Source organism: Scardinius erythrophthalmus (genome assembly GCF_964197995.2).
Source record: "Scardinius erythrophthalmus genome assembly, chromosome: 11".
Classification (NCBI taxonomy): domain Eukaryota; kingdom Metazoa; phylum Chordata; class Actinopteri; order Cypriniformes; family Leuciscidae; genus Scardinius; species Scardinius erythrophthalmus.
In genome coordinates, this window is record NC_138231.1 from 589296 (window position 1) to 616795 (window position 27500).

A 27500-nucleotide genomic window follows, 5' to 3' on the forward strand; every position below is an offset into this window, starting at 1 on the left:
AACAAGAAGACCGAAATATCTCCCCAATGTGGGTTAACGAGCTCATTATCAAGTCATAACCTGAGTGATATTTACACATGACTGCTTTTTACAAAGACTGTACAAAAAACAAACAAAAAATTCTACCCATCATTAACAGAAACTGAAAGTATTTGGAGACATTAATCACATGAGAACGAGGGGTTTGCCTTGGTTTTGACTCCAGAACTCTTGTTTTTACTATGGTATTCTTATGGTGAAGGAACCAGGATCACGTCTCATTCTTGAGGATGAATCTGAATCACGGACTGGTTTAGGACTGGTGAAGGACTGGTTTAGAACTGATGAAGGACTGGTGAAGGACTGGTTTAGGACTGGTTTAGGACTGGTGAAGGACTGCAGGACTATGTTGGGCAGGCGTGAGTGTCTCTTCGCCACTGAAAACACATAAAGATTGATGAACGTTTTCATTTTTATTCAGGAATGCTGGATTGATCATCTGAGCTCACCTGACTGAGGCGTTTCTGATGAAGGAGCTGCTGATTTCTGTTCAACATGTAATTCTGATCCCGCCACTGCAAGAGTCAGAAAACAGTGTGAGTTTCACCCTATAGAGCTGCTGTATCATATTTCATAGGCCTCTAATATCTGCTGATATCTGTTCTGATGCTGATTCCTGTTCTGATGCTGATTCCTGTTCTGATGCTGAAATCTGGTCTGATACTGATATCTGTTCTGATGCTGATATCTGTTCTGATGCTGATATCTGGTCTGGGCTGATATCTGGTCTGATGCTGATATCTGATCTGAAGCTGATTTCTGGTCTGATACTGATATCTGTTCTGATGCTGATATCTGGTCTGAGGCTGATATCTGGTCTGATGCTGATATCTGGTCTGAGGCTGATTTCTGTTCTGATGCTGATATCTGGTCTGAGGCTGATTTCTGGTCTGAGGCTGATATCTGGTCTGATGCTGATATCTGGTCTGATGCTGATATCTGGTCTGATGCTGATTTCTGTTCTGATGCTGATATCTGGTCTGAGGCTGATTTCTGGTCTGAGGCTGATATCTGGGATGCTGATATCTGGTCTGATGCTGATATCTGTTCTGAGGTTGATATCTGGTCTGAGGCTGATATCTGTTCTGATGCTGATATCTGGTCTGATGCTGATTTCTGTTCTGATGCTGATATCTGTTCTGATGCTGATATCTGTTCTGAGGCTGATATCTGGTCTGATGCTGATATCTGGTCTGATGCTGATTTCTGTTCTGATGCTGATATCTGTTCTGAGGCTGATATCTGGTTTGATGCTGATTTCTGTTCTGATGCTGATATCTGTTCTGATGCTGATATCTGGTCTGATGCTGATTTCTATTCTGATGCTGATATCTGTTCTGATGCTGATATCTGGGATGCTGATATCTGGTCTGATGCTGATATCTGTTCTGATACTGATATCTGTTCTGAAGCTGATGTCTGGTCTGATGCTGATACCTGGTCTGATGCTGATGTCTGATCTGATGCTGATTTCTGTTCTGAGGCTGATTTCTGTTCTGATGCTGATATCTGGTCTGATGCTGATATCTGGTCTGAGGCTGATATCTGCTCTGATGCTGATTTCTGTTCTGAGGCTGATATCTGGTCTGAGGCTGATGTCTGGTCTGAGGCTGATATCTGGTCTGACACTGAAATCTGTTCTGACGCTGATATCTGGTCTGAGGCTGATTTCTGTTCTGATGCTGATATCTGGTCTGAGGCTGATATCTGGTCTGAGGCTGATATCTGGTCTGACGCTGAAATCTGTTCTGACGCTGATATCTGGTCTGAGGCTGATTTCTGTTCTGATGCTGATATCTGTTCTGAGGCTGATGTCTGGTCTGATGCTGATATCTATTCTGATACTGATATCTGTTCTGAGGCTGATGTCTGGTCTGATGCTGATACCTGGTCTGATGCTGATGTCTGATCTGATGCTGATTTCTGTTCTGAGGCTGATTTCTGTTCTGATGCTGATATCTGGTCTGATTCTGATATCTGGTCTGATGCTGATATCTGGTCTGAGGCTGATATCTGGTCTGATGCTGATTTCTGTTCTGAGGCTGATATCTGGTCTGAGGCTGATATCTGGTCTGAGGCTGATTTCTGTTCTGATGCTGATATCTGGTCTGAGGCTGATATCTGTTCTGATGCTGATATCTGGTCTGATGCTGATATCTGTTCTGATGCTGATATCTGTTCTGATGCTGATGTCTGGTCTGATGCTGATTTCTGTTCTGATGCTGATATCTGGTCTGATGCTGATAGCTGTTCTGAGGCTAATATCTGGTCTGATGCTGATATCTGGTCTGAGGCTGATATCTGGTCTGAGGCTGATATCTGGTCTGATGCTGATATCTGGTCTGATGCTGATATCTGTTCTGATGCTGATGTCTGGTCTGATGCTGATTTCTGTTCTGAGGCTGATCTCTGTTCTGATGCTGATATCTGGTCTGATGCTGATATCTGTTTTGATGCTGATAGCTGTTCTGAGGCTGATATCTGGTCTGATGCTGATATCTGGTCTGAGGCTGATATCTGTTCTGATGCTGATATCTGTTCTGATTTTCTGTGATCTGGTCTGATGCTGAAATCTGGTCTGATTTTCTGTGATCTGGTCTGATGCTGATATCTGGTCTGGTCTGATGCTGTGTGCTGCTGTATTGTGTACCAGAGTGCTGTGAGATCAGGGTCTGATAATGAGAATGCTGCTGAATCAAAGCCCGTTTCTGTGCCATCAAAGACCTGCCGTGGTCCTCGAGAGCCCCAACCACCCGACGAGCCTGAAACAGAGAAAATAAAACATCAATCATCAGGTTTCCATCCAAAGTTGTGATTTTAACTCACGCGCAAAATTGGAATATTGCATGAATCATATGCAAATAAAACAGCGTTTCCATCCCATGTGTTCAAGAGAACAAAATCATCACTTCCTGGGAAATTGGCACAAAATATCAGTAATAAAACAGTAAGTTTCTCCAATCGGCTGTTTCTCCCTCCATCATAAACGAGTGTGTCTCGGAGCATCAGACGAAACACAATAAACGCTGTCATGTTCTCTTGCGTTCGGATGCTGGTGTTCGGGAACACACTCGTGTGTGTGAGACGCTTCTGGAGGGAATTACACCAAATCATTCTGATCACACACTTCGACTCCGGCGTTTCAGAAACACCAAACCAACATTAGGGATGCTGAGATGCCGTTGGTCCACTGGTTACTCCAGTTATCCAATCACAGCTGACGCCGAGTCACATGAGGTTTGAGGGATTTATTCAGTAAATGTGTTTCTGCGTAGTTAATGCATTACGTCTTCTTATCGGATAAAACAATTATCCACCTCAAAGTTTTTTATGCACATTTTTAGAATTTATGCACATCTTAGTATTTCCATCCAGCATTTTTTTATGCGATATCCCAAAATTCACATAAAAATAGGTGGATGGAAACAGCTAATACTGATGTCACACACGCAGCGATCAGCAATGATGACCGAATACACCCGTGACAGCAGAAACATGGCATACGTTATACGTATCAATAATGATCACAATATTTTCCCATTGAATTTCCAGCATTCCTCATGAAGAGCTGTCAGAGATGTTAGAGATGTTAGAGTGTGTGTGTGTGTGTGTGTGTGACGCACCTGACGGAGCAGGTCTTCAGTGCTCATGCTGTCGTCTTCATCAACACACAGTGTCCTCCTCAACGAATCCAAACTCTGATGCAACTCAACCTGACGCTTCCTTTCTCTCAGCGCTTGATTCAGACGAAACGTTCGCTTGTACAGAGGCAGATCTGACATCAACCGCACTGCATGATGGGACGCTTTTCCCACCAATTTAGCCTTTAGCTGGAAAAATAAAATAATCAGGTTTAACTGATACAAATATTTTATTTTTACTAAACTAGTGTATTTTTACTAGTGTAATCACCCTGGGAAAATCTCAGAGCTGTGGAAAACATGATTCACCAGATGAGAAGTTTATCTATGAATCATCTTTTTACTCTTTTAGTTCCTTTTATAACCGTTTTAATTTTCATTGCTTTTATTTTGTGATTATTTTAATTCCTTTCTGTGTAAAGCACTTAGTGTGTGAAATGTGCTGTATAAATAAACTGGCCTTGCCTAAACACAACAGCTCATGATAATCTTAAAACCTTTGCCTAAAGATTTTTTTGTAACCCTTAACAGTCACCCTCCTTTTTAAGCATATGCGTACAGTATATATTAATATGCACCAGTATACGGAGATGGAATGACTGTGGGTTTTATTATATTATAAATGTTTGCTGATTGGAGATTTCGGTTAATAATGAATTAAATCATAAAAATATTATATATAAAAAAAAAAAGTATATATATTGTATTTATCATGTGACCATAACTGTGAACATGTATAATTAAATGATTGAAATATTAACTTAAAATCTCAATATTTTAGCTATATAGGTATATATAAATATTAGGGTTAGGCTGACAGAAACATCTGTGCCTCAGTGAGCAAAACAAAGGAAACTGTGGGATATAAATAAATCAGAAGAAGAGACTCACAAGCCACTGATGTGGAGCAGCTCGCTGCGTGTTCCTGAAGAGAGTAAGCAGCAGATCAGCATCAGCAACACCAGCTGAGAGAATGTGAAAGGTGAAAGGTCACAAAGCTCATAACTGACTCACCGTCTGGCCTTGGCTCTCAAGCGGCAGATGATCCTCTCATCGTTCTCCTCGAACGTCTCGATGTCAACCTCGTCTTCACTGCTCTTCTCATTCTGGGATTAAAATATTGCACAATTTTAATTCAATTCAAGTGTATTTGTATCGCGCTTTCACAACACGGCTTTACAGAAGATGCTCGTCTCAATTCAGGAAGTGTTCTGTTGTCAGTCAGAGATTAATGTGTCAGAGTAGCGTCCACTCTCAGCCAGAAAACACATCTTTCTTTTCATAAATCATTACCTTTACATTTGTCAGTGGGTTTTGCAAATATTTAACCATTGAAAAGTGTTCAAAAGTGCTGGATCCTCAAATTGTCGGTAAACCTCATAATATTGTGAATGAACGTTCAGTTTAGAGCGTCTTTGCTTGTTTGCAATGCAATGGTGAGTAAAGAAGTGTTTGTTTGAATAAATACAGTGTTTTCTATACTCATATATATATAAATAAAGGCTGAAGTTAGGGCTGTGCCGGTAAACTGGATGGTTTAAACCTGAAGCGCGGTTGATTAGCACCGGCGCTGATCCGCCAAACACATCTTGTATGTGAATGCTGTTTTACGTGAATATCGTGACACGAGTGAAACACAGAGCTTTGTTTTCAAAATAAATAATAGGTTAGCAATTAAACGTTACATTGTAGCCATGGACACATCTGGACTCGTGCCGGATGAGCGAGGTACGTCACGTGACCACATACATCTAAGCTTTGTTGGCTTTCTATTATGTTTTGCGATCTGGTCACCAGATAATCATCTTAAAATATTATATTTTTTCAAATCTTCACCCATGTCTCGCCCATTTTACAGGGGATTATAAACGTTTCTTCCTTTGGTTCGCTTTTAATTTGTCCAACAGTGTTTTTTTCTACTTTACAACAGTAAAAACGCGAGTATAATAGACCTGATAGCTTTTGGCTTGCACATCAAATTCTATTTAACAGTTAGTGCTTGATATTATGGTAAGGCGCGTCAAGTTCATTTCACACACGCTTGGGATTTCATAAAACTCACTCTTCAGACCTTTTACAACAAGTGTCGGTTTCATCAGGAGGACGTGAGGATATTAGAGAAGCGAAAGACTGTCTCTATCGTGTCCCACTTCCCCCTCAGCGGGAGCTACAGGACGCATCGTTGTGACATCATCTTCCTGTGACCGAAAGAGCCCGCGAGAGAGAAAGCACATGCGCAGTTTAATATATGCAAATATTTATCATATTTATTTTATCATTATATATATGATGTTTTGCGCATGTGCTCCCGCGCACTATTTCAGTCACAGCACAGCAAGCAGAGGACGCTGAAACATCAGCTGTCGACGCTCCGCTCTTCCTTCTTAACTCGTACTATACTTGTGTGAATAGTTGTGCAACTGCGCGAACTGTGTTTGATTTGTGACTGTTTCGCCTGTTCAACCACAGCACAGTGTCATAATTAGCAAGTCTGTGCTTCTTTTCTTCTCCTCGTGTGCCGTGGGGAACTGTGTTTGTACGTGCATTTGTTTAATTATCGCCGCAAGCAATCATAAAATACAGCATACTGCAAAACTGTGAGAAATGGACCTCGGGTTCGGGCTAGAAATATAAGCGCACTGGTCGGGTCGGGATAAATGACTGTGTGTACGGGCCGTGCCCTTGACACTCACACTGTCGTCGGTGGTCCATCCGTCACTGGAGTACGTGAGCGCAGCGCTGGAGTCATTAGCCGCGGGTTCAGAGCCAGAATCATCCGAGGTCAGAGCCGGTGGGTTTCTTTTCCACAGCCACTGGATGCGGTTCTGGACCTCCTGCCTTCTTCTGTTCCCGTCCACAGGTGTAGCACACGCGTGTGTGTGTGCATGCGGCTCTTCTGGTGTGTGTGTGTGAGTCGGAAGTAAAGGCACGGCGAAGGTTCGCTTGGAGAACGCAGAGATCGGACTCGCGAATAAAGAGCATGAAAAATCACCACTAATGTTTGTTTTCGGATGTTGTCGGGATCCGTCAGAAACCGGGCCGTCGCTTTCAGAGGATTTGATGTTCGTCTCACGGCCCGGCTCCTCTGTTTTGACGTCATTCGGGTCACGGTTCTGGTGGAGTTCCTCATACGGCTCGATCTTGATGCGCACAGACTCTCTCTCAGCGCCACTGATGTCCTGATGTTCGTCCGTCTGCAGGGACTCACTGTAAGGCTCGACTTTAATGGCAAATGGCGTTTCACTGGGTTCTGTTTTGATGGGAACGGAGGATTGGTGTGTGTCTTCCCGAGGGTTTTCCGTGGACCCAGACGGGCTAATCTCGGGATTCACACCGGGTTGGCCCAACATGGGCAGTTTGATTAGCCTGTATCCTCCAGGGAGTAGCACCGAGGAACCGGCTCCTCCTGCTTCCGTGTGTTGGAGGCCCGAGGACGCCGGTGGGAATATCCGGAAGGAAAACATGTTATTCTTGGCTGGAAACCCGTTGTGTGCGCCGCTTCCGAAGGTGAAGCTGGTGTTTCCCGGCGCTGAGTGGATTCTGGGGGCGATGAAGGGAAAATGCTTTGGTGAGGGTGCTGGATTTAACACAGATTTGGTCGACTGAGGTCGCTGCGTAGATGTTTTCACTTCCTGTTGAGCACTTCCTGTTGAGAATCAACGTGAGAATGTTAATATTGTTAAAATTGTAATAAACTATTAAAATCTTAAAAAACTTAAAAAGTTTTATGAATTCAATTGATTAGACATCCTCTTTGAACACAGAGTTTAGGAGAGTAGTGCAGCAGTTGAGTGTGTTGTGGCACTGACCTGCGCTGGTCACGGGTAACGCCGAGGGAACCGGCACCAGCTGGATTGTCTGCCCGTTGAACTGACACATGTTCACTCCCATCATCCCTGCAACCGGCTGCAGGACGACCTGCTGACCCGGAGGAAGAGCGGAGACCGGGAGGACCGTCTCAGTCTGGGAGAGGGGCGGAGCTACAGTGGGGGGCGGAGCCACAGCAGAGACCGGGAGGACCGTCTCAGTCTGGGAGAGGGGCGGAGCTACAGTGGGGGGCGGAGCCACAGCAGGGGGCGGGAGGACTGTCTCAGTCTGGGATAGGTACGGAGCTACAGCAGGGGGCGGAGTCACAGAGGGGGGCGGGAGGACCGTGTCAGTCTGGGATAGGGGCGGAGCTACAGCAGGGGGCGGAGTCACAGCGGGGGGCGGGAGGACCGTCTCAGTCTGGGAGACGGGCGGAGCTACAGTGGGTGGTACAGAGAGGGGCGGAGCTACAGCGGTCAGGTCAGAGAGGGGCAGAGCTATAGAGTTCTGGTCAGAGAGGGGCGGAGATTCAGCAGGCGCACCAGAGAGGGGCGGAGCTACAGTGTTCTGTTCAGAGAGGGGCGGAGCTACAGTGTTCTGTTCAGAGAGGGGCGGAGCTACAGCGTTCTGGTCAGAGAGGGGCGGCGCTACAGCGTTCTGTTCAGAGAGGGGCGGCGCTACAGCTTTCTGGTCAGAGAGGGGCGGAGCTACAGCGTTCTGTTCAGAGAGGGGCGGGGCTACAGCGTTCTGGTCAGAGAGGGGCGGAGCTACAGTGTTCTGTTCAGAGAGGGGCGGAGCTACAGCGTTCTGGTCAGAGAGGGGTGGCGCTACAGCGTTCTGTTCAGAGAGGGGCGGCGCTACAGCGTTCTGGTCAGAGAGGGGCGGAGCTACAGTGTTCTGTTCAGAGAGGGGTGGAGCTACAGCGTTCTGGTCAGAGAGGGGCGGAGCTACAGCGGGCGCACCAGAGAGGGGCGGAGCTACAGCGGGCGCACCAGAGAGGGGCGGAGCTACAGCGGACACACAAGAAAGGGGCGAAGCTACAGCGGTCAGGATTAGCCCAGGCTTCGATGAGAACACATGATTAGATGCTGAAGGTGGAGCTGCCGGATTATGAACATGTGAGAATATGTAGAGTGTTGGAGTGCGTTTGGTGCCATCGGGAGCCTGGTAGATCGCCAGAGTCTGAGTGGCTGGCACTCTGAAAGCTCCTTTACTCTGGTCTGCTTGGATCACTAAACAGGACACAGTAAGAGAAGTTTACAGATGTTACAGTCACTCATGCTTTTTCTCCATTCCTGTCAGCTGATGGAGTTTGGGTTCACTGTTAGGGTTTAGAAGACACTTTATATTCAGTAATATTCAGAGGTGTAAAGTCCAGGGGTCCTGCCATATGTTTATTCCACACATGAAGTCCGTCAGCTGATTTCACTCATTAGTTCTCTCTCCTGGCTGAAAAATTATTAGCAAATCCGGGTGATTGGAACAAAATACTGAGGAGGACTTTTACTTTCTGAACCTGGACTTTACAGCTCTGGGAATATTCGGATTCTGTTATTTGCCCATGGGTTACTGTGAAGCTGCTTTGAAACGATCTGTACTATAAAAAGCGCTGTAGAAATAAAGCTAATTGACTTAATAAATCCTTCATTTCGGTCAAGCCAGAACACTAATTTAATCTTAATTAAAAGCTTCCATAGTGTTCGTAAACACTGTACAATGACATTCCAGGACTTTTCAAGCACTCCAATCAGAGATCTCACTTATCAAGCAATATCTTTATTATCTTTCAAATTCTAAAAACGGTAAACAGATAAACTAATAAAACAAAGTGGTACAAATAAAGTGCAGTTGTATACTTTAGGCCATATTGTTATACAGATCAGCGGGTTAAAGTGGACCTGTCTGATGGTTCTGCCGGATCTCACCTGTGTGTTTGCCGGAGTCCCTCGAGTGTGAGCGCCTCGTCTCGTGGAGCTGAACTGGTTTGGACAGTGATCGCACTGGTTTTATCCTGCCGGTGAGATACGCTGCCAGCCGATTGGCTGGATGAAGCGCTCCCACTCGACCCAACAGCAGCTTAGCCTGAGCGTAGGCTTTACCATTCACCTGAAGTCAGAAGGACGAGATGTTCATTCAGAGGCTAGTTCACTTCAAAATGACCCGAAGCCCTAAAATTATACTTCTTTTTTTTTTCGTCCAGAAAGCTTATTTTATCTCATATTGATATTTTTTCTTCTTTTTTTTTAAATGTCTTTGCCGACCTCTTGTGGGTTAGGCTTGACTTGACAAATAAATAATATAAGATGATATTTCATGACTCTAGATGGCCTTATATCTCTATATGGAGTAAATGAGCTGTTCCTCTGGGTCCTAAAGTCAGTTCCCTTCAGTGTGCATTCAGATACACATGTAGACATTATAAAATCATTTTTTGGTAAAGTTTTAGCATTTTTAGTTTGAATTTTGAGCATTTTTAGGTTTTTCTATGTGAACTGAAGCATTCCTCACATTACATTCATTCCAAAGTGTCAAATTGACCAGCGAGGGAAGGATGTGTCAATTTTTTTTATTTTAACCACAAAACTTCCCAAATCCATTACATTTTTTTGTGTGTATTCGTGGTTGGCGTGCAACAGAAGTCCTGGGGTCCTGGACCCCTCCGAAAAGATTTCCGGGTCAGAATGACCCGAGGGAAGGATGTTTAATGACTGAAACTGTAAAAGCTTCACCTTAATGTGTCCGGAACGCAGCGCCATCTTCCTCTCCGCCTGCAGATACCCAGCGGGAAGGACGCGCGACAGAAGAGGGAAGCGCTTAGCCTGTGTCTCGCTGGCGTCCACGCTGACATCAACACGCTTGTTTAGTCTGTGGACTCTCCGAGAGGAGTTCCTCGCACACTCGGCTCGTGTCGCCCCGTCGCGCCTCGGCTCCAGGGGCTCGGGGGTCTTCTCCGGCAGGGACACGCAGACCTTGTACGTCAGCGTGGAGCCGGTCTCGTCCGCTCGGAGGTGTTCAGAGAGTAGCTCCACGCTGTAGACGTCGATCGAGTGAAGCGACGCGAGCCGGTTGGTGTTGATGGAGCGGAACAGTTCCTTCAGAACCAGAGAGCGGTGCGACTCCCAGTTACACCCGGAGATGATCTCCAGCACTTTAGTGGGCTCTGGCCCTCCTGCAGTCACGCCTGCACCAACACACACAACATGTGAAATAACTTTGCTTTAACATACGTCACATCAGACGTGAAGAGCACATGTTCTGCTTTTCTGCATATTTACCATATTACACCTCCTCTTCCATGACTAAGACGAGACGATAACGAGACGACACCAGCGTCATTAGCCGATAACTGTGACTGTATCAACATGCAATATCGTTGATGAAAAAAGACGAGACTAAAATGTAGTTAAAAAATAAAACCATTAAAACTCGTTGTTTTTGAATTACAGGAAAATCAGGAAACTAGATTAGTTCAGATAAACCATGCATGAGTTCTTCTCTAGATTTGTACTTTTATATTAAAGTGCAATTATTCTGATGAAATGCAAATATACATTTCTCAAATATCAACGCCTCCATTAGAGTCTTGAGTTTCTCCCGGGAACGAACACGTCACAATATTCCTCATTATAATAATTAATGCGCAGAATAAAAGGGGCGGGGCCTGGTTGAGTTAATTAGTAGTGTGTTAAACTGGCAGTTATGGGAAGGGGCGGGACATTTCCCAAACACACTCGAAGCGCTCGACCAATCACAACACACTGCTCCAGCCGACCAATCAGAGCACAGTGTGCTTTTCAGAAGGAGGGGCTTCATAGAGACAGGAAGTAAACAGAGCGTTACTGACAGACTGGGAAGAGAGGAGCCGCAACAATGGAGAATATGTCTGAGTAAAAGCGTGACTGACCTGGAGTCTGAGACGACAGCATCTGAGACACGCCATTCATCTTCAGTCAGTGGGAGAGAAGAAGACACAGTCATGAGCAGATAATGATGAGAATATCAGTGTGTGTGTGTGTGCGTGTGTGTGTGTAGTACCGCTTCCTCAGGTCTCCGGGCCGGCAGTAAGTGCACCTGTAGTGGAGGGTTGCTGTTATACTCTCTCACACGAGCACAGGTCATCATGCTCTCCAGATACAGGTACACCGGATCCTTCTCCTTCTCCTTCTCCTTCTCCTTCTTCTGGGACTGTGACCGGGACTGGATACACATTTTTGTACATTGAGGATTGCATATAATTTCGTTGTACTCTTTTGTATAATGACAAATAAAGAGTGAGAATGGCTGAGTGTGTGTGTGTGAGAGTGAGAGTGAGTGAGTGTGTGTGAGTGACTGAGTGAGGGTGTGAGTGTGAGAGTGTGTGTGAGAGTGAGAATGAGTGAGTGTGTGAGTGAGTGAGTGAGTGAGTGAGTGTGTGTGTGTGTGTGTTTGATTGTGAGTGAGTGAGTGATGCTCTGCACACCTGAGCTCTGGGCCGGTGTGTGTGTGTGTGTGAGCGCAGTGCTCGTGTTGCTGCTCCGGCTGGTCTGGGAGTGAAGAGTGGCTCAGGATCGTCCTCACACACACTCCTCTCACACACACTCCTCCTCCACAGGCGGGTCACTGGGAGAGCTGGAGCGGGTCGGGTGCCTGATCCGGGGTCAACGGCTGTGAACAAAAGTCATGAGCTCAGATTCATAAACAACACTGGCTGACGTAGAAATAGCGTAATGACGTAGAAATAGCGTAATGATGTAGAAATAGCGTAATGATGTAGAAATAGCGTAATGATGTAGATATAGCGTAATGACGTAGAAATAGCGTAATGATGTAGAAATAGCGTAATGACGTAGAAATAGCGTAATGACGTAGAAATAGCGTAATGACGTAGAAATAGCGTAACGATGTAGAAATAGCGTAACGATGTAGAAATAGCGTAATGACGTAGAAATAGCTTAATGACTTAGAAATAGCGTAATGAGGTAGAAATAGCGTAATGACGTAGAAATAGCGTAATGATGTAGAAATAGCGCAATGACGTAGAAATAGCGTAATGACGTAGAAATAGCGTAATGAGGTAGAAATAGCGCAATGACGTAGAAATAGTGTAATGATGTAGAATTAGCGTAATGATGTAGAAATAGCGTAATGATGTAGAAATAGCGTAATGAGGTAGAATTAGCGTAATGATGTAGAAATAGCGTAATGAGGTAGAAATAGCGTAATGATGTACAAATAGCGTAATGATGTACAAATAGCGTAATGATGTAGAAATAGCGTAATGACGTAGAAATAGCGTGATGACGTAGAAATAGCGTAATGACGTAGAAATAGCGTAATGAGGTAGAAATAGCGTAATGACGTAGAAATAGCGTAATGATGTAGAAATAACGTAATGAAGCTGAAATAGCGTGATGACGTAGAAATAGCGTAATGACGTAGAAATAGCGTAATGAGGTAGAATTAGCGTAATGATGTAGAAATAGCGTAATGAGGTAGAAATAGCGTAATGTAGAAATAGCGTAATGATGTAGAAATAGCGTAATGATGTAGAAATAACGTAATGAAGTTGAAATAGCGTGATGACGTAGAAATAGCGTAATGACGTAGAAATAGCGTAATGAGGTAGAATTAGCGTAATGATGTAGAAATAGCGTAATGAGGTAGAAATAGCGTAATGTACAAATAGCGTAATGACGTAGAAATAGCATAATGACGTAGAAATAGCGTAATGACGTAGAAATAGCGTAATGAGGTAGAATTAGCGTAATGATGTAGAAATAGCGTAATGAGGTAGAATTAGCGTAATGATGTAGAAATAGCGTAATGAGGTAGAAATAGCGTAATGAGGTAGAAATAGCGTAATGATGTAATGACGTAGAAATAGCGTGATGACGTAGAAATAGCGTAATGAGGTAGAATTAGCGTAATGATGTAGAAATAGCGTAATGAGGTAGAAATAGCGTAATGATGTAGAAATAGCGTAATGAGGTAGAAATAGCGTAATGATGTAGAAATAGCGTAATGATGTAATGACGTAGAAATAGCGTGATGACGTAGAAATAGCGTAATGACGCAGAAATAGCGTAATGAGGTAGAAATATCGTAATGACGTAGAAATAGCGTAATGATGTAGAAATAACGTAATGAAGTTGAAATAGCGTAATGACGTAGAAATAGCGTAATGACGTAGAAATAGCGTAATGAGGTAGAATTAGCGTAATGATGTAGAAATAGCGTAATGAGGTAGAATTAGCGTAATGATGTAGAAATAGCGTAATGAGGTAGAAATAGCGTAATGATGTAGAAATAGCGTAATGAGGTAGAAATAGCGTAATGATGTAGAAATAGCGTAATGATGTAATGACGTAGAAATAGCGTGATGACGTAGAAATAGCGTAATGACGCAGAAATAGCGTAATGAGGTAGAAATATCGTAATGACGTAGAAATAGCGTAATGATGTAGAAATAACGTAATGAGGTAGAAATAGCGTAATGATGTAGAAATAGCGTAATGAGGTAGAAATAGCGTAATGAGGTAGAAATAGCGTGATGACGTAGAAATAGCGTAATGACGCAGAAATAGCGTAATGAGGTAGAAATATCGTAATGACGTAGAAATAGCGTAATGATGTAGAAATAGCGTAATGAGGTAGAAATAGCGTAATGATGTAGAAATAGCGTAATGAGGTAGAAATAGCGTATTGATGTAGAAATAGCGTAATGATGTAATGACGTAGAAATAACGTAATGACGCAGAAATAGCGTAATGAGGTAGAAATATCGTAATGACGTAGAAATAGCGTAATGATGTAGAAATAACGTAATGAAGTTGAAATAGCGTAATGACGCAGAAATAGCGTAATGATGTAGAAATAGCGTAATGACGCAGAAATAGCGTAATGACGTGTGGCGCGCTGAACGAGCTGTTCTCCTGCTGAATAAAGTGTGGTATAAACGAGTGTCTCGTCCTCCTATACTCCTCCTCTTCTGCGTGTGTGGAGTGGAGCAGGACGACGGTCCTCCAGTGCCGCTTCAGACGCTCATCCACACACGACTGGTTTTGGGCATTTTTACTGTGTGATCAATATTAGCAGCGGCACAACGGCTCATACGCTCATTATCTCTAAATTATGACCAGAAATGGATAAATATTAAAGGGGTCATGACATGTTTTTTTCTTTTCTTTTATTATGTTCCCTTAGGTGCAATTATAGTATTACTATAGTTTTTTGGACAAAAAACGTTTAAAATTGAGTGATTTATGACCTTTTCCCACCCTGTTTCTCATGCTCTGATTCAAACAGTCTGTTTTGGGGGTGTTTCCCCTTTAAGAGTTCAGTGTTAACGCCCACTGTTATGATTGGCTAACGTCAGTGCCTATGCATCAATTGTTAACGCCCCCTTGTCAAAACGTGCAGATTTTGCGGAGCTGTGTTTACCGTTACCATAGTAACGGGTGATGCGTGCGAGGCGATGGCGATTGCAATGATGTTTGAGTCGGAATCAGAGACAATTTATATAAGGACTTTGGTCGGAATCAGAGGAAATGAACCATCAACACAACTAAGAATGCATCAGCCCGTCCACATAGAAAGTGTGAAACTATTTTGTCAGTTTGACAGCCTACATCTTTTAATAGCCTACGGGGCATGAACATGACGGTCATGAAAACAATAAGTAGGCTAAACTAAGTAAAAACACGGTGATTATTCATAATGAATTAAACTGCAATTAACGTTTTAAAAAAGTTTTAAGTTTTAAATAGCCTACATTACTTACAGTTTGTGTCGTCGTTGTGTAGCCCAGAATTGTCCACACAGCCTTATCTTGTACAAAAGTTTTCTGGCAAAGCCAGCCTCATACTGCGATTGTTCACAACTGTCACTCATCCTTGAAATGTGGAGAACACACGCTTAAATTAACACTGCCGCGACTGGGACGTCCGCAAAAAATAAACTGCATCCATCTTCCCCTGACGTCTGGATCTTTCAGCAGCGTATATTATTCAAACATGTTGTTTGTCCACAGCCAGGAACAGCACATCTGCGTGACATCGCGATCTTCTTGTAAACAGACCCACTCGCTGCACGTCGACTGAACACATGTGAAGCGCGTGACAGATGCGATGATGAAATGAGGCGTAGTTATCTTGCGCTTGAAGCGTAGTTGTCTACGCTGGAGGCGGTCATATGCAAACGACTGCTATGTCACTTCGTACCGTGACGTCACTTCATACCATGGATCCAGAACGAGCTGTATTTAGAGCTTGATTAAATAAATGATTTGTTTATAATGGGGAGGACGTCTTAAGCTATGAAACTTGCAGGACGTTTTAATGGTACAAAGACCTCTTATATACCAAAAGATCAAGGCAAATTTGGTTTCTCATGTCATGACCCCTTTAAGTCTGCTGTTTAAAGCAAATAAAGAACTGTAGGAGAATAGTTATAATGCACAAACAGCGGGAAACTCTGTATATTTGTGCAGTGTGCGCATGTCAAAACATCTACTCTGATTTGAAGCTTGTGACATATAAACACACACATCAACCCGATCACATGTTTAGCGTTCATGTAAAACTACATTCAGATTCATCAATGGGAACGAACTCAGTCCGACTGAAGCAGAAGCGGGGCATGTAAACAGTTATGAGAACGTGAGACTCACGGAAGGCCATGAGGCCGCTAGCGCTGTGTGTTAGCATGGGCTCCTGCCGGCGGATCAGGAGGATCTTGTGTTTGAAGCAGCCGCAGCTGAACATGCACTGCACGCGTCTGCAGTGTGTGGACCCGCGGATCTCTCTGTTCAGACTCTCACACACACACCCCAGCCGGCAGAAGAGCTGAGCGCAAGACTCGCCGTTAGCCTCCCGCGCGCTGAGCTGCGTCGTCTCCACCGCTGGCTGTGCAGAGGAACGAAAATATGACACAACAAATGAGCAACAGACTGAAGTTATCAGTGTTTACAGGAAATTAAAACATTGCAATTATTATATATATTCTGACCAAGTATATATTCAAGTACATATATTGCAGGTGTAGCGGTTCTCTGTGAAAAAAAAACCCCAAAACGTACCGTTCTCAACCCTTGGTTCGCTGCGCACTGGCACGATTTGGCCGTCTGAGACAATTTTTGCTAAATCGTAAAAGATTCCTCTGATCCTATGCTAAAATCTGTAATTTTTGATCGATAGTTTGACATGTTCACCGACAGCCGATTAATGACCGTGGACTCTGGCGTGTCAGAAGACCTGACTCTCAGTCCTGCAGTGACTCTCCTACGACAACCATCACATTATCTTCGCTTTCACGACAAAACGTGACTAAAATTAACGTTAGAGATTTCTCAGTAGCCACCATTTCAATCCCGCGTGTAACGCAACTCACGGTGAACGAACGAGTCATTGATTGATGATGTAAAACTCTGGACAAGTTTTCTTGTGTGCATCCGTTTTTAACGTGTCTTGGCTGTCGTACAGTCTGGCATTAATGACAACTGAGATCTCACAGTGACATTACAGCGATGATCATGTTCGTACAGTCTGACACGCAACAATCGTAAGGACTATTATAAATCGTGCAGCGGCTTTAAGTGAGTGCAACAGTCGAGGCGTGTGTATCAGTGTACTGGATCTGTGCATTCGCTCTTAAAGTGACAGCAGCCTAATATTCCTAACATTCCTGCTGTCTGTGTTTTAAATGTTGAACAACATTCGGCATTTTCAAAATATCGGCATTGGCCGAAACGTTTTTCTGATTGGCCGATGTGTTGGAAGCGGGACTTTTATTTTGACGGGCGGCGCTGAGAACACCAGCGCTCACTCACATTCTCCGTCTCACATTCAACTATCGGCGCACAAAATTCCCAGATTACTGAGTGCCCTGTTACAGTACTTACTTCCTTTTTATTCACATATTCACATATTTTAAACAGTTACTTTATTTGTGAAAAATACTGTAATCGACTGCAGATTCAAGAAGTTGCCATCTATTTGAACCGTTGCACCCTATATATAAATATCTAGTGTTTCTGATGGCTCATACCTCTGAGGTTAGCAGTGAACTCAAGGCGAAGCTCGCTCTCTCGCTAGTGATGCAAGCGGGATCCTTCCCATGAACCACGGCGTGTTCTTCGTGTTCCAAGAGCTGCGTGTGACCATTAGCCGATCCGTCGTCAGCGTCTCTGTTAAACTTGAGCTGGAGCCGACGGCGCTTTCTCCCGCGCCTGGAACGCTTTTTCCCGAGTGTCGGGCGGGACACTGGAGGATCATGGTCCTGATGATGGTCCTGAAGTGGGCGCTGGGAGCTGCTCCTGGAGGACGAGCGAACACTGTGTGCTGGAGGTGTGTATGGAAACACACGCCGCGTCTGAAGGACACTGGCTAGCGTTCGCACGTAGCTTTGGCTTCTGACGGGCAGCTGATAGGCAACCGGCGCCGGAGAGCTAGCGGAGAACACAGCCGCGCGATCACTGATCCGCTGGCCTTCACTCGCGAGATACTCATCCAGCATGTCCGAGGAGAAGGCGGAGCGGTTGCCTGAAACAAAAATATGAAATGATAAAGTGACGGCTAAAAAAGTGGATCAAAATGCTTCATTGTGTTCAGTCTGTGTGTGAAAAGAGCATTAGCAAATAAAGAAAACACACTTCAGCAAAACATGATCAGCTCAAAGTGTCCCAATCATTTCTGCTCCCAAATTTGTATAAATGTCACTGGTAGTCTCTGTATGAAGAATATTAGGGAATAATATGTCACAGTTTACTTTATTTTGCTCTCCTCACTCACACTGATGAACTATAGTGTCCTGATCACACTATATCTGGTGTCTGAATAAATTTTGGTTTGACTGTATTTTGAATTGTTATATATTGTATTGACTCATCAATTAAATATTTACCATCGTATATTCTGCATAATTGGATGTTTTAAATAAACACTGACAAAAAACTACAAGTTTTAGGGCTGGAGGATATGATGATAGATATAACATTGATATGAGTGATCACATGGGTTTAGACCTATATTGTGTTTATAAAAAGCGTTCTCAGATTTGCTTTATGAAACAGGATTCCTGCTGTCAATATCCATGATCACTGGAGTTGTTAGAGCACTACATCGAGTCCAAGCTTTAGTTTACACTGATAACCGCTTGTTTTACTGGTGTTTTCGCAGTTTCCCTGTTAGATCCAGTCCCTCAGCAGCTCTTCTGCCACTCAGTCCAGCTGATTATTATTATGAAGGATCTGTTATTGTTTATGTTTATGAGCGTACTGTCAGCTGCAGTCTTTGAGCTGAACTTCTCCATCCAGCCCTTGATCCGCGTCACATCGCTCGTCTTCCCGGTCCGAGACACAAACCCAGCAGCTGCACACACACACACACCAACAGATGGGTACATAAATCAAACATATACAGATAAATTGGTAACACTTTACAATATGGTTTCATTAGTTAACATGAAATAAAGAACAATACTTCTGCAGCATTTATTAATACTAATGTTAATCTATCACAGCTAATGTTATTCATCCATGATGTTTTAATGTTGTTTATGTGTCTATGTGGTGTTTTTAATCTGCTTTAAGACAAACCATGTGTAAATTCATAAGTCGACACCATTGCTGAGTATTTCCTCCTTAAAACTGCAGTGAACCAAAGACAGTCTCAAAAACACGCTTTGAAATCGCTGGTGTTTCTGACGTCACAAACTACCTTGTAGCCAATCAGATCAACGTGTGATCGTCAACCAGTGGATCTCTGAGCTGAGGGAGTGAGTGGAGGCGGGGCTCATTTGCATATTCATAGAACCGCGTATACTAAATGAGGCAAGGGTGTCGAGTTACACTCAAGATATTTTAAGGCATTATTTTCAAGGAAAAAACGTGATCAAAGATGCAATTTAAGGGATAAAATTATTGCTTACAGGTTTTAATATTAATGCATTGTGAACTAACATGAACATGATTTTTTTTTATTTACTAACATTAACAACGGTTAATAAAAGCTGTAAAACATGTTAGTAATGTAAAGGAACGAGACCATGTTATTAATAGCAAGTTCAGAAGGTTTTGTGGAGAAGAGATGATCTCTTTACTGTGAGTCGGGCGCTTTGAAACAGAATCTCGGAAAAATACTTAAGAAAAAAGTCAAATGTATTTCATAGGTCTGGAATTTTATTTTTGTTAAACTTTAAATTAATTGTTGTTGAAGTGATTATGATTTCATTTAATTAGACATGCTTTTAGATGATCAAAAATGAATTTAACCATAAAAACAGAATCCGGAAAAATTTAAATGGACAAAATAATTTGGGAAAAGTTGAATCTTTATAGGATTTTATATGGACTTATCCGATAATCAGTATCGGCTTCGATACTCGCAGGTGTTACTGTTAAGCTCCACAAAAGGACATTAAAAAGCACAATTAAAGTTTTTCTGTAATTCTTATTAATGTCAGCAGTGACTCCATTACTCTAAAGGCCCGTTCACGGACGATAACTATGGAAGATAACGATAAAGATATAGTTCTAAAAATCGTTCTCAATATTAAAGAACATTATTAACAATATTAGCTGAGGACACCTGCTGGTTAAAGCCTGCAAGTGCAACAGGAGCAGCAGACACATGTTAAACATGTTCAATGACGTCATACACACTCTGAAACCGCAGCGCGAGCTTTGAACGAACAGACCGTTATCGTTCGTTGGAGTGGACGCAAATATAGTTATCGGTCTTGGTGTGAACGGCCCTTAATACAATTTCTAGAATTAAATCTGCATAAATAAAGCGAGAGCATTACTCACGGGAGGATGGTGTGAGAACAGGCGGAGGTAGTCGAACACCGAGATACTGCAGGTCTATGGGAGAACCCGGATCCAGGACACTCAGCTTCAGCCCGACTGCGGACACATCAAACACTGGTGAACAAGAGCAACACAACGACTGCTCGAAAACTCTTCTCATTTACCGCCGAGTTCAGTTTAACACGGACGTTCCGGCAATCGAAAATAGTTTTTGATGGACAACACCATCGGCCGAAACAGTGGCGTTTAATCAGCGCGATCCCGATTCAACTCGATATCGACTCGTTTATTTATATCAGGAACAGTAAATAACAGGACAATAATCTCTCATCTCTACAGAGACTCAGTTTATACTACATCACTGTAATACTGAAAGTTACACATAACTGAGTTGTAGACAAACACTTAAATTACACTCAAAGAAGTTATATTAACTTTATAAATACACAATTATGTGTGTGAGTAAGTGAGTGAGTGAGTGTGTGTGTGTGTGTGTGCATGAGTCAGTGAGTGAGTGAGAGTGAGTGTGATGTCTTATCGATCGCAAGTTCAGTATGGCGTACCACTAGGCTCAGTACTAGGACCGCTGCTGTTCACTCTGTACATGCCACACACACACACACACACACACTGTACATGCTACCCTTAGGAGATATTATTAGGAAACATGGCATTAGCTTTCACTGTTATGCTGATATATTTCTGCGTGTCCCTACGAAACTTACCAATTCACATAATTAACGGAATGCACAGCTGATATAAAAATTGGATGACTCGTAATTTCCTACTTCTAAATTCTGAAAAAACAGAGATTCTAATTATTGGACAAAAAACTTCCTCACGTAATAACCTAGAATACTGTCTAACACTCGATGGCTGCTCTGTTAAGTCTTCGTCGTCGGTTAGGAACCTGTGTGTGTGTGTGTGTGTGTGTGTGTGTGTCTGTGTGTGTGTGTGTGTGTGTGTGTGTGTGTGTGTGTGTGTGTGTGTGTGTGTCTGTGTGTGTGTGTGTGTGTGTGTTAGTTCATGCGTTCATGAGCTCAAGGCTAGATTACTGTAATGCTCTACTGGGTGGTTGCCCTGCACGCTTAATAAACAAACTACAGCTGGTCCAAAACGCAGCAGCTCGAGTTCTTACCAGAACCAGGAAGTATGACCATATTAGCCCGGTTCTGTCAACACTGCATTGGCTCCCTATTAAACATTGCATACATTTTAATATATTGCTGATCACTTACAAAGCACTGAATGGTTTAGCTCCGCAGTGCTTGAGCGAGCTCTTAACGCATTATAGTCCTTCACGTCTATTGCGATCTCACAACTCTGGCCAGTTGATAATACCTAGAATATCTAAATCGACTGCTGGCGGCAGATCCTTCTCCTATTTAGCACCGAAACTTTGGAACAGTCTTCCTACCATTGTCCGGGAAGCAGACACACTCTGTCAGTTCAAAGCCAGACTAAAGACACATCTCTTTGACCTAGCATTCACATAACACATTATAGACTTCTATAATTCAGTGTTAGGCTGCATAGATCAGGTCAGCCGGAACCGGGAACACTTCCCATAAATCCTGATGTACTCGTTACATCATAAGAAGAATGGCATCTACGCTAATATTAGTCTCTCTGTTTATCCCGAGGTTTACTGAAGTCAGCCGGATATGGGCCGTATCCAGATCAGATGGAGGACCCGTGCCTGGACCCATCCATGTGTGTGTGTGTGTGTGTGTGTGTGTGTGTGTGTGTTCACCGTGTTGCAGCGCAGGATGAAGGATCTGTCTGTTCTTCAGCTGCTTCAGATGCGTCAGTAACTCGAGCTCTTGCTCAGAGATTCGCTCCGCTGCTGTTAGACCGGGATCAGCTGGCAGGTTCTCCGTCTGGTTGTGTGTGTGTGATGCTGGAGTCGAGTGCAGGTTCTCCGTCTGGTTGTGTGTGTGTGATGCTGGAGTCAAGTGAAGGTTCTCCGTCTGGTTGTGTGTGTGTGATGCTGGAGTCGAGTGCACAGATTTCCTCATGTTTCCCACATGAACATCAAGCGCCTCCTGTCAAATAAACAGTAACAGATCCACTGGATAATAACCCTTTCATGTGGATAATTCAATAACTCAGACACAGTGTAATAACGTCTCTACACGAACACACACACTAGGGCTGTCAAAATGGCTGAAAAGCTCAATTTGAATTTCTTTCTTAAATATAAGCAAAATTAGAATTATATTTGAATTCTAAAAGCAAAACTTAATGTTAGAGGAAAAAAGTACTGTATTGTCTCCTGTGTCCACAAGAGGGCGCAAGCGAGCGCAATAAACAAATATAAACCAAATCAAGCATCACATCTTTCATGAAATTAAATGACATTCACTTTTATGACGGACAGATTCACTTTTATGACGGACAGATGCACTTTTATGATGGACAGATTCACTTTTATGACGGACAGATGCACTTTTATGATGGACAGATTCACTTTTATGATGGACAGATTCACTTTTATGATGGACTGATGCACTTTTATGATGGACAGATTCACTTTTATGATGGATAGATGCACTTTTATGATGGACAGATGCACTTTTATGATGGACAGATTCACTTTTATGATGGACAGATTCACTTTTATGATGGACAGATTCACTTTTATGATGGACTGATGCACTTTTATGATGGACAGATTCACTTTTATGATGGACTGATGCACTTTTTTGATGGACAGATCCACTTTTATGACGGACAGATTCACTTTTATGATGGATAGATGCACTTTTATGATGGACAGATTCACTTTTATGATGGACAGATTCACTTTTATGATGGACTGATGCACTTTTATGATGGACAGATTCACTTTTATGATGGATAGATGCACTTTTATGATGGACAGATGCACTTTTATGATGGACAGATTCACTTTTATGATGGACAGATGCACTTTTATGATGGACAGATTCACTTTTATGATGGACAGATTCACTTTTATGATGGACAGATTCACTTTTATGACGGACAGATTCACTTTTATGATGGACAGATGCACTTTTATGATGGACAGATGCACTTTTATGATGGACAGATTCACTTTTATGATGGACAGATTCACTTTTATGATGGATAGATGCACTTTTATGACGGACAGATTCACTTTTATGATGGACAGATTCACTTTTATGATGGACTGATGCACTTTTTTGATGGACAGATCCACTTTTATGACGGACAGATTCACTTTTATGATGGACAGATGCACTTTTATGACGGACAGATGCACTTTTATGACGGACAGATGCACTTTTATGATGGACAGATTCACTTTTATGACGGACAGACGCACTTTTATGACGGACAGACGCACTTTTATGATGGACAGATGCACTTTTATGACGGACAGATGCACTTTTATGACGGACAGACGCACTTTTATGACGGACAGATTCACTTTTATGACGGACAGATGCACTTTTATGATGGACAGATGCACTTTTATGATGGACAGATTCACTTTTATGACGGACAGATTCACTTTTATGATGGATAGATGCACTTTTATGATGGATAGATGCACTTTTATGATGGACAGATTCACTTTTATGACGGACAGATGCACTTTTATGATGGACAGATTCACTTTTATGATGGACAGATTCACTTTTATGATGGATAGATGCACTTTTATGACGGACAGATTCACTTTTATGATGGATAGATGCACTTTTATGATGGACAGATGCACTTTTATGACGGACAGATTCACTTTTATGACGGACAGATGCACTTTTATGATGGACAGATTCACTTTTATGATGGACAGATTCACTTTTATGACGGACAGATTCACTTTTATGATGGATAGATGCACTTTTATGATGGACAGATTCACTTTTATGATGGACAGATTCACTTTTATGACGGACAGATGCACTTTTATGATGGACAGATTCACTTTTATGATGGATAGATGCACTTTTATGACGGACAGATGCACTTTTATGATGGACAGATTCACTTTTATGATGGACTGATGCACTTTTTTGATGGACAGATCCACTTTTATGACGGACAGATTCACTTTTATGATGGACAGATGCACTTTTATGACGGACAGATGCACTTTTATGACGGACAGATGCACTTTTATGACGGACAGATTCACTTTTATGATGGACAGATGCACTTTTATGACGGACAGATGCACTTTTATGACGGACAGATGCACTTTTTTGATGGACAGATCCACTTTTATGACGGACAGATTCACTTTTATGATGGACAGATGCACTTTTATGATGGACAGATTCACTTTTATGACGGACAGATTCACTTTTATGACGGACAGATTCACTTTTATGACGGACAGATGCACTTTTATGATGGATAGATGCACTTTTATGACGGACAGATGCACTTTTATGATGGACAGATTCACTTTTATGATGGACTGATGCACTTTTTTGATGGACAGATCCACTTTTATGACGGACAGATTCACTTTTATGATGGACAGATGCACTTTTATGACGGACAGATGCACTTTTATGACGGACAGATGCACTTTTATGACGGACAGATTCACTTTTATGATGGACAGATGCACTTTTATGACGGACAGATGCACTTTTATGACGGACAGATGCACTTTTTTGATGGACAGATCCACTTTTATGACGGACAGATTCACTTTTATGATGGACAGATGCACTTTTATGATGGACAGATTCACTTTTATGACGGACAGATTCACTTTTATGACGGACAGATTCACTTTTATGACGGACAGATGCACTTTTATGACGGACAGATGCACTTTTATGATGGACAGATTCACTTTTATGACGGACAGATTCACTTTTATGATGGATAGATGCACTTTTATGATGGACAGATTCACTTTTATGATGGACAGATTCACTTTTATGACGGACAGATGCACTTTTATGATGGACAGATTCACTTTTATGATGGATAGATGCACTTTTATGACGGACAGATGCACTTTTATGATGGACAGATTCACTTTTATGATGGACTGATGCACTTTTTTGATGGACAGATCCACTTTTATGACGGACAGATGCACTTTTATGATGGACAGATGCACTTTTATGACGGACAGATTCACTTTTATGACGGACAGATGCACTTTTATGACGGACAGATGCACTTTTATGATGGACAGATTCACTTTTATGACGGACAGACGCACTTTTATGACGGACAGACGCACTTTTATGACGGACAGATGCACTTTTATGACGGACAGACGCACTTTTATGACGGACAGACGCACTTTTATGATGGACAGACGCACTTTTATGATGGACAGACGCACTTTTATGATGGACAGATGCACTTTTATGACGGACAGATGCACTTCTATGATGGATAGATTCACTTTTATGACGGACAGATTCACTTCTATGATGGATAGATTCACTTTTATGATGGACTGATGCACTTTTATGACGGACAGATGCACTTTTATGATGGACAGATGCACTTTTTTGATGGACAGATGCACTTTTTTGATGGATAGATGCACTTTTATGATGGACAGATGCACTTTTATGACGGACAGATGCACTTTTATGACGGACAGATGCACTTTTATGACGGACTGATGCACTTTTATGACGGACAGATGCACTTTTATGACGGACTGATGCACTTTTATGACGGACAGATGCACTTTTATGACGGACAGATGCACTTTTATGATGGACAGATGCACTTTTTTGATGGATAGATTCACTTTTATGACGGACAGATGCACTTTTATGATGGACAGATGCACTTTTATGACGGACAGATGCACTTTTATGATGGACAGATGCACTTTTTTGACGGACAGACGCACTTTTTTGATGGATAGATGCACTTTTTTGATGGATAGATTCACTTTTATGATGGACTGATGCACTTTTATGACGGACTGATGCACTTTTATGATGGACAGATGCACTTTTATGATGGACAGATGCACTTTTTTGATGGATAGATTCACTTTTATGATGGACAGATTCACTTTTATGATGGACAGATGCACTTTTATGATGGATAGATGCACTTTTATGATGGACAGATGCACTTTTATGATGGACTGATGCACTTTTATGACGGACAGATTCACTTTTATGATGGACTGATGCACTTTTATGACGGACAGATGCACTTTTATGATGGACAGATGCACTTTTATGATGGACAGATGCACTTTTTTGATGGATAGATTCACTTTTATGATGGACAGATTCACTTTTATGATGGACTGATGCACTTTTATGATGGACAGATGCACTTTTTTGATGGATAGATTCACTTTTATGACGGACTGATGCACTTTTATGACGGACAGATGCACTTTTATGATGGACAGATGCACTTTTTTGATGGATAGATTCACTTTTATGACGGACTGATGCACTTTTATGACGGACTGATGCACTTTTATGATGGACAGATGCACTTTTATGACGGACAGATGCACTTTTATGATGGACAGATGCACTTTTTTGATGGATAGATTCACTTTTATGATGGACAGATTCACTTTTATGATGGACTGATGCACTTTTATGATGGACTGATGCACTTTTATGACGGACAGATGCACTTTTATGATGGACAGATGCACTTTTTTGATGGATAGATTCACTTTTATGATGGACTGATGCACTTTTATGACGGACAGATGCACTTTTATGATGGACAGATGCACTTTTATGACGGACAGATTCACTTCTATGATGGACAGATGCACTTTTTTGATGGACAGATTCACTTTTATGATGGACTGATGCACTTTTATGACGGACAGATGCACTTTTATGATGGACTGATGCACTTTTATGACGGACAGATGCACTTTTATGATGGACAGATGCACTTTTTTGATGGATAGATTCACTTTTATGATGGACAGATTCACTTTTATGATGGACTGATGCACTTTTATGATGGACAGATGCACTTTTATGACGGACAGATTCACTTTTATGATGGACTGATGCACTTTTATGATGGACAGATTCACTTTTATGATGGACAGATTCACTTTTATGATGGACAGATTCACTTTTATGACGGACAGATGCACTTTTATGATGGACAGATGCACTTTTTTGATGGATAGATTCACTTTTATGATGGACTGATGCACTTTTATGATGGACAGATGCACTTTTATGATGGACAGATGCACTTTTATGACGGACAGACGCACTTTTATGATGGAC

The 27500-nt window shown here is 42.4% G+C and overlaps 1 protein-coding gene across 2 annotated transcripts in view; it reads right to left on the minus strand.

Moving 5' to 3' along the window:
• Positions 1–27500, minus strand: part of mgab (MAX dimerization protein MGA b) — a 43498-nt gene that overhangs the window by 295 nt on the left and 15703 nt on the right. For both annotated transcript variants that reach the window (XM_081378546.1, XM_081378547.1), the window contains exons 4-21: positions 22025–22316; positions 20272–20367; positions 18740–18832; positions 17511–18004; positions 16135–16369; positions 11947–12131; positions 11523–11684; positions 11392–11431; positions 10217–10668; positions 9413–9593; positions 7490–8719; positions 6374–7326; positions 4695–4786; positions 4572–4605; positions 3663–3869; positions 2690–2801; positions 489–554; positions 1–416 (exon numbers count right to left, since the gene is read on the minus strand). The exon at positions 1–416 is cut by the window's left edge and continues 295 nt beyond it. In XM_081378546.1, the coding sequence (XP_081234672.1) occupies positions 220–416; positions 489–554; positions 2690–2801; positions 3663–3869; positions 4572–4605; positions 4695–4786; positions 6374–7326; positions 7490–8719; positions 9413–9593; positions 10217–10668; positions 11392–11431; positions 11523–11684; positions 11947–12131; positions 16135–16369; positions 17511–18004; positions 18740–18832; positions 20272–20367; positions 22025–22316 (5121 nt within the window). In that variant the 3' untranslated portion in view covers positions 1–219. The remainder of the gene's footprint in view (positions 417–488; positions 555–2689; positions 2802–3662; positions 3870–4571; positions 4606–4694; positions 4787–6373; positions 7327–7489; positions 8720–9412; positions 9594–10216; positions 10669–11391; positions 11432–11522; positions 11685–11946; positions 12132–16134; positions 16370–17510; positions 18005–18739; positions 18833–20271; positions 20368–22024; positions 22317–27500) is intronic.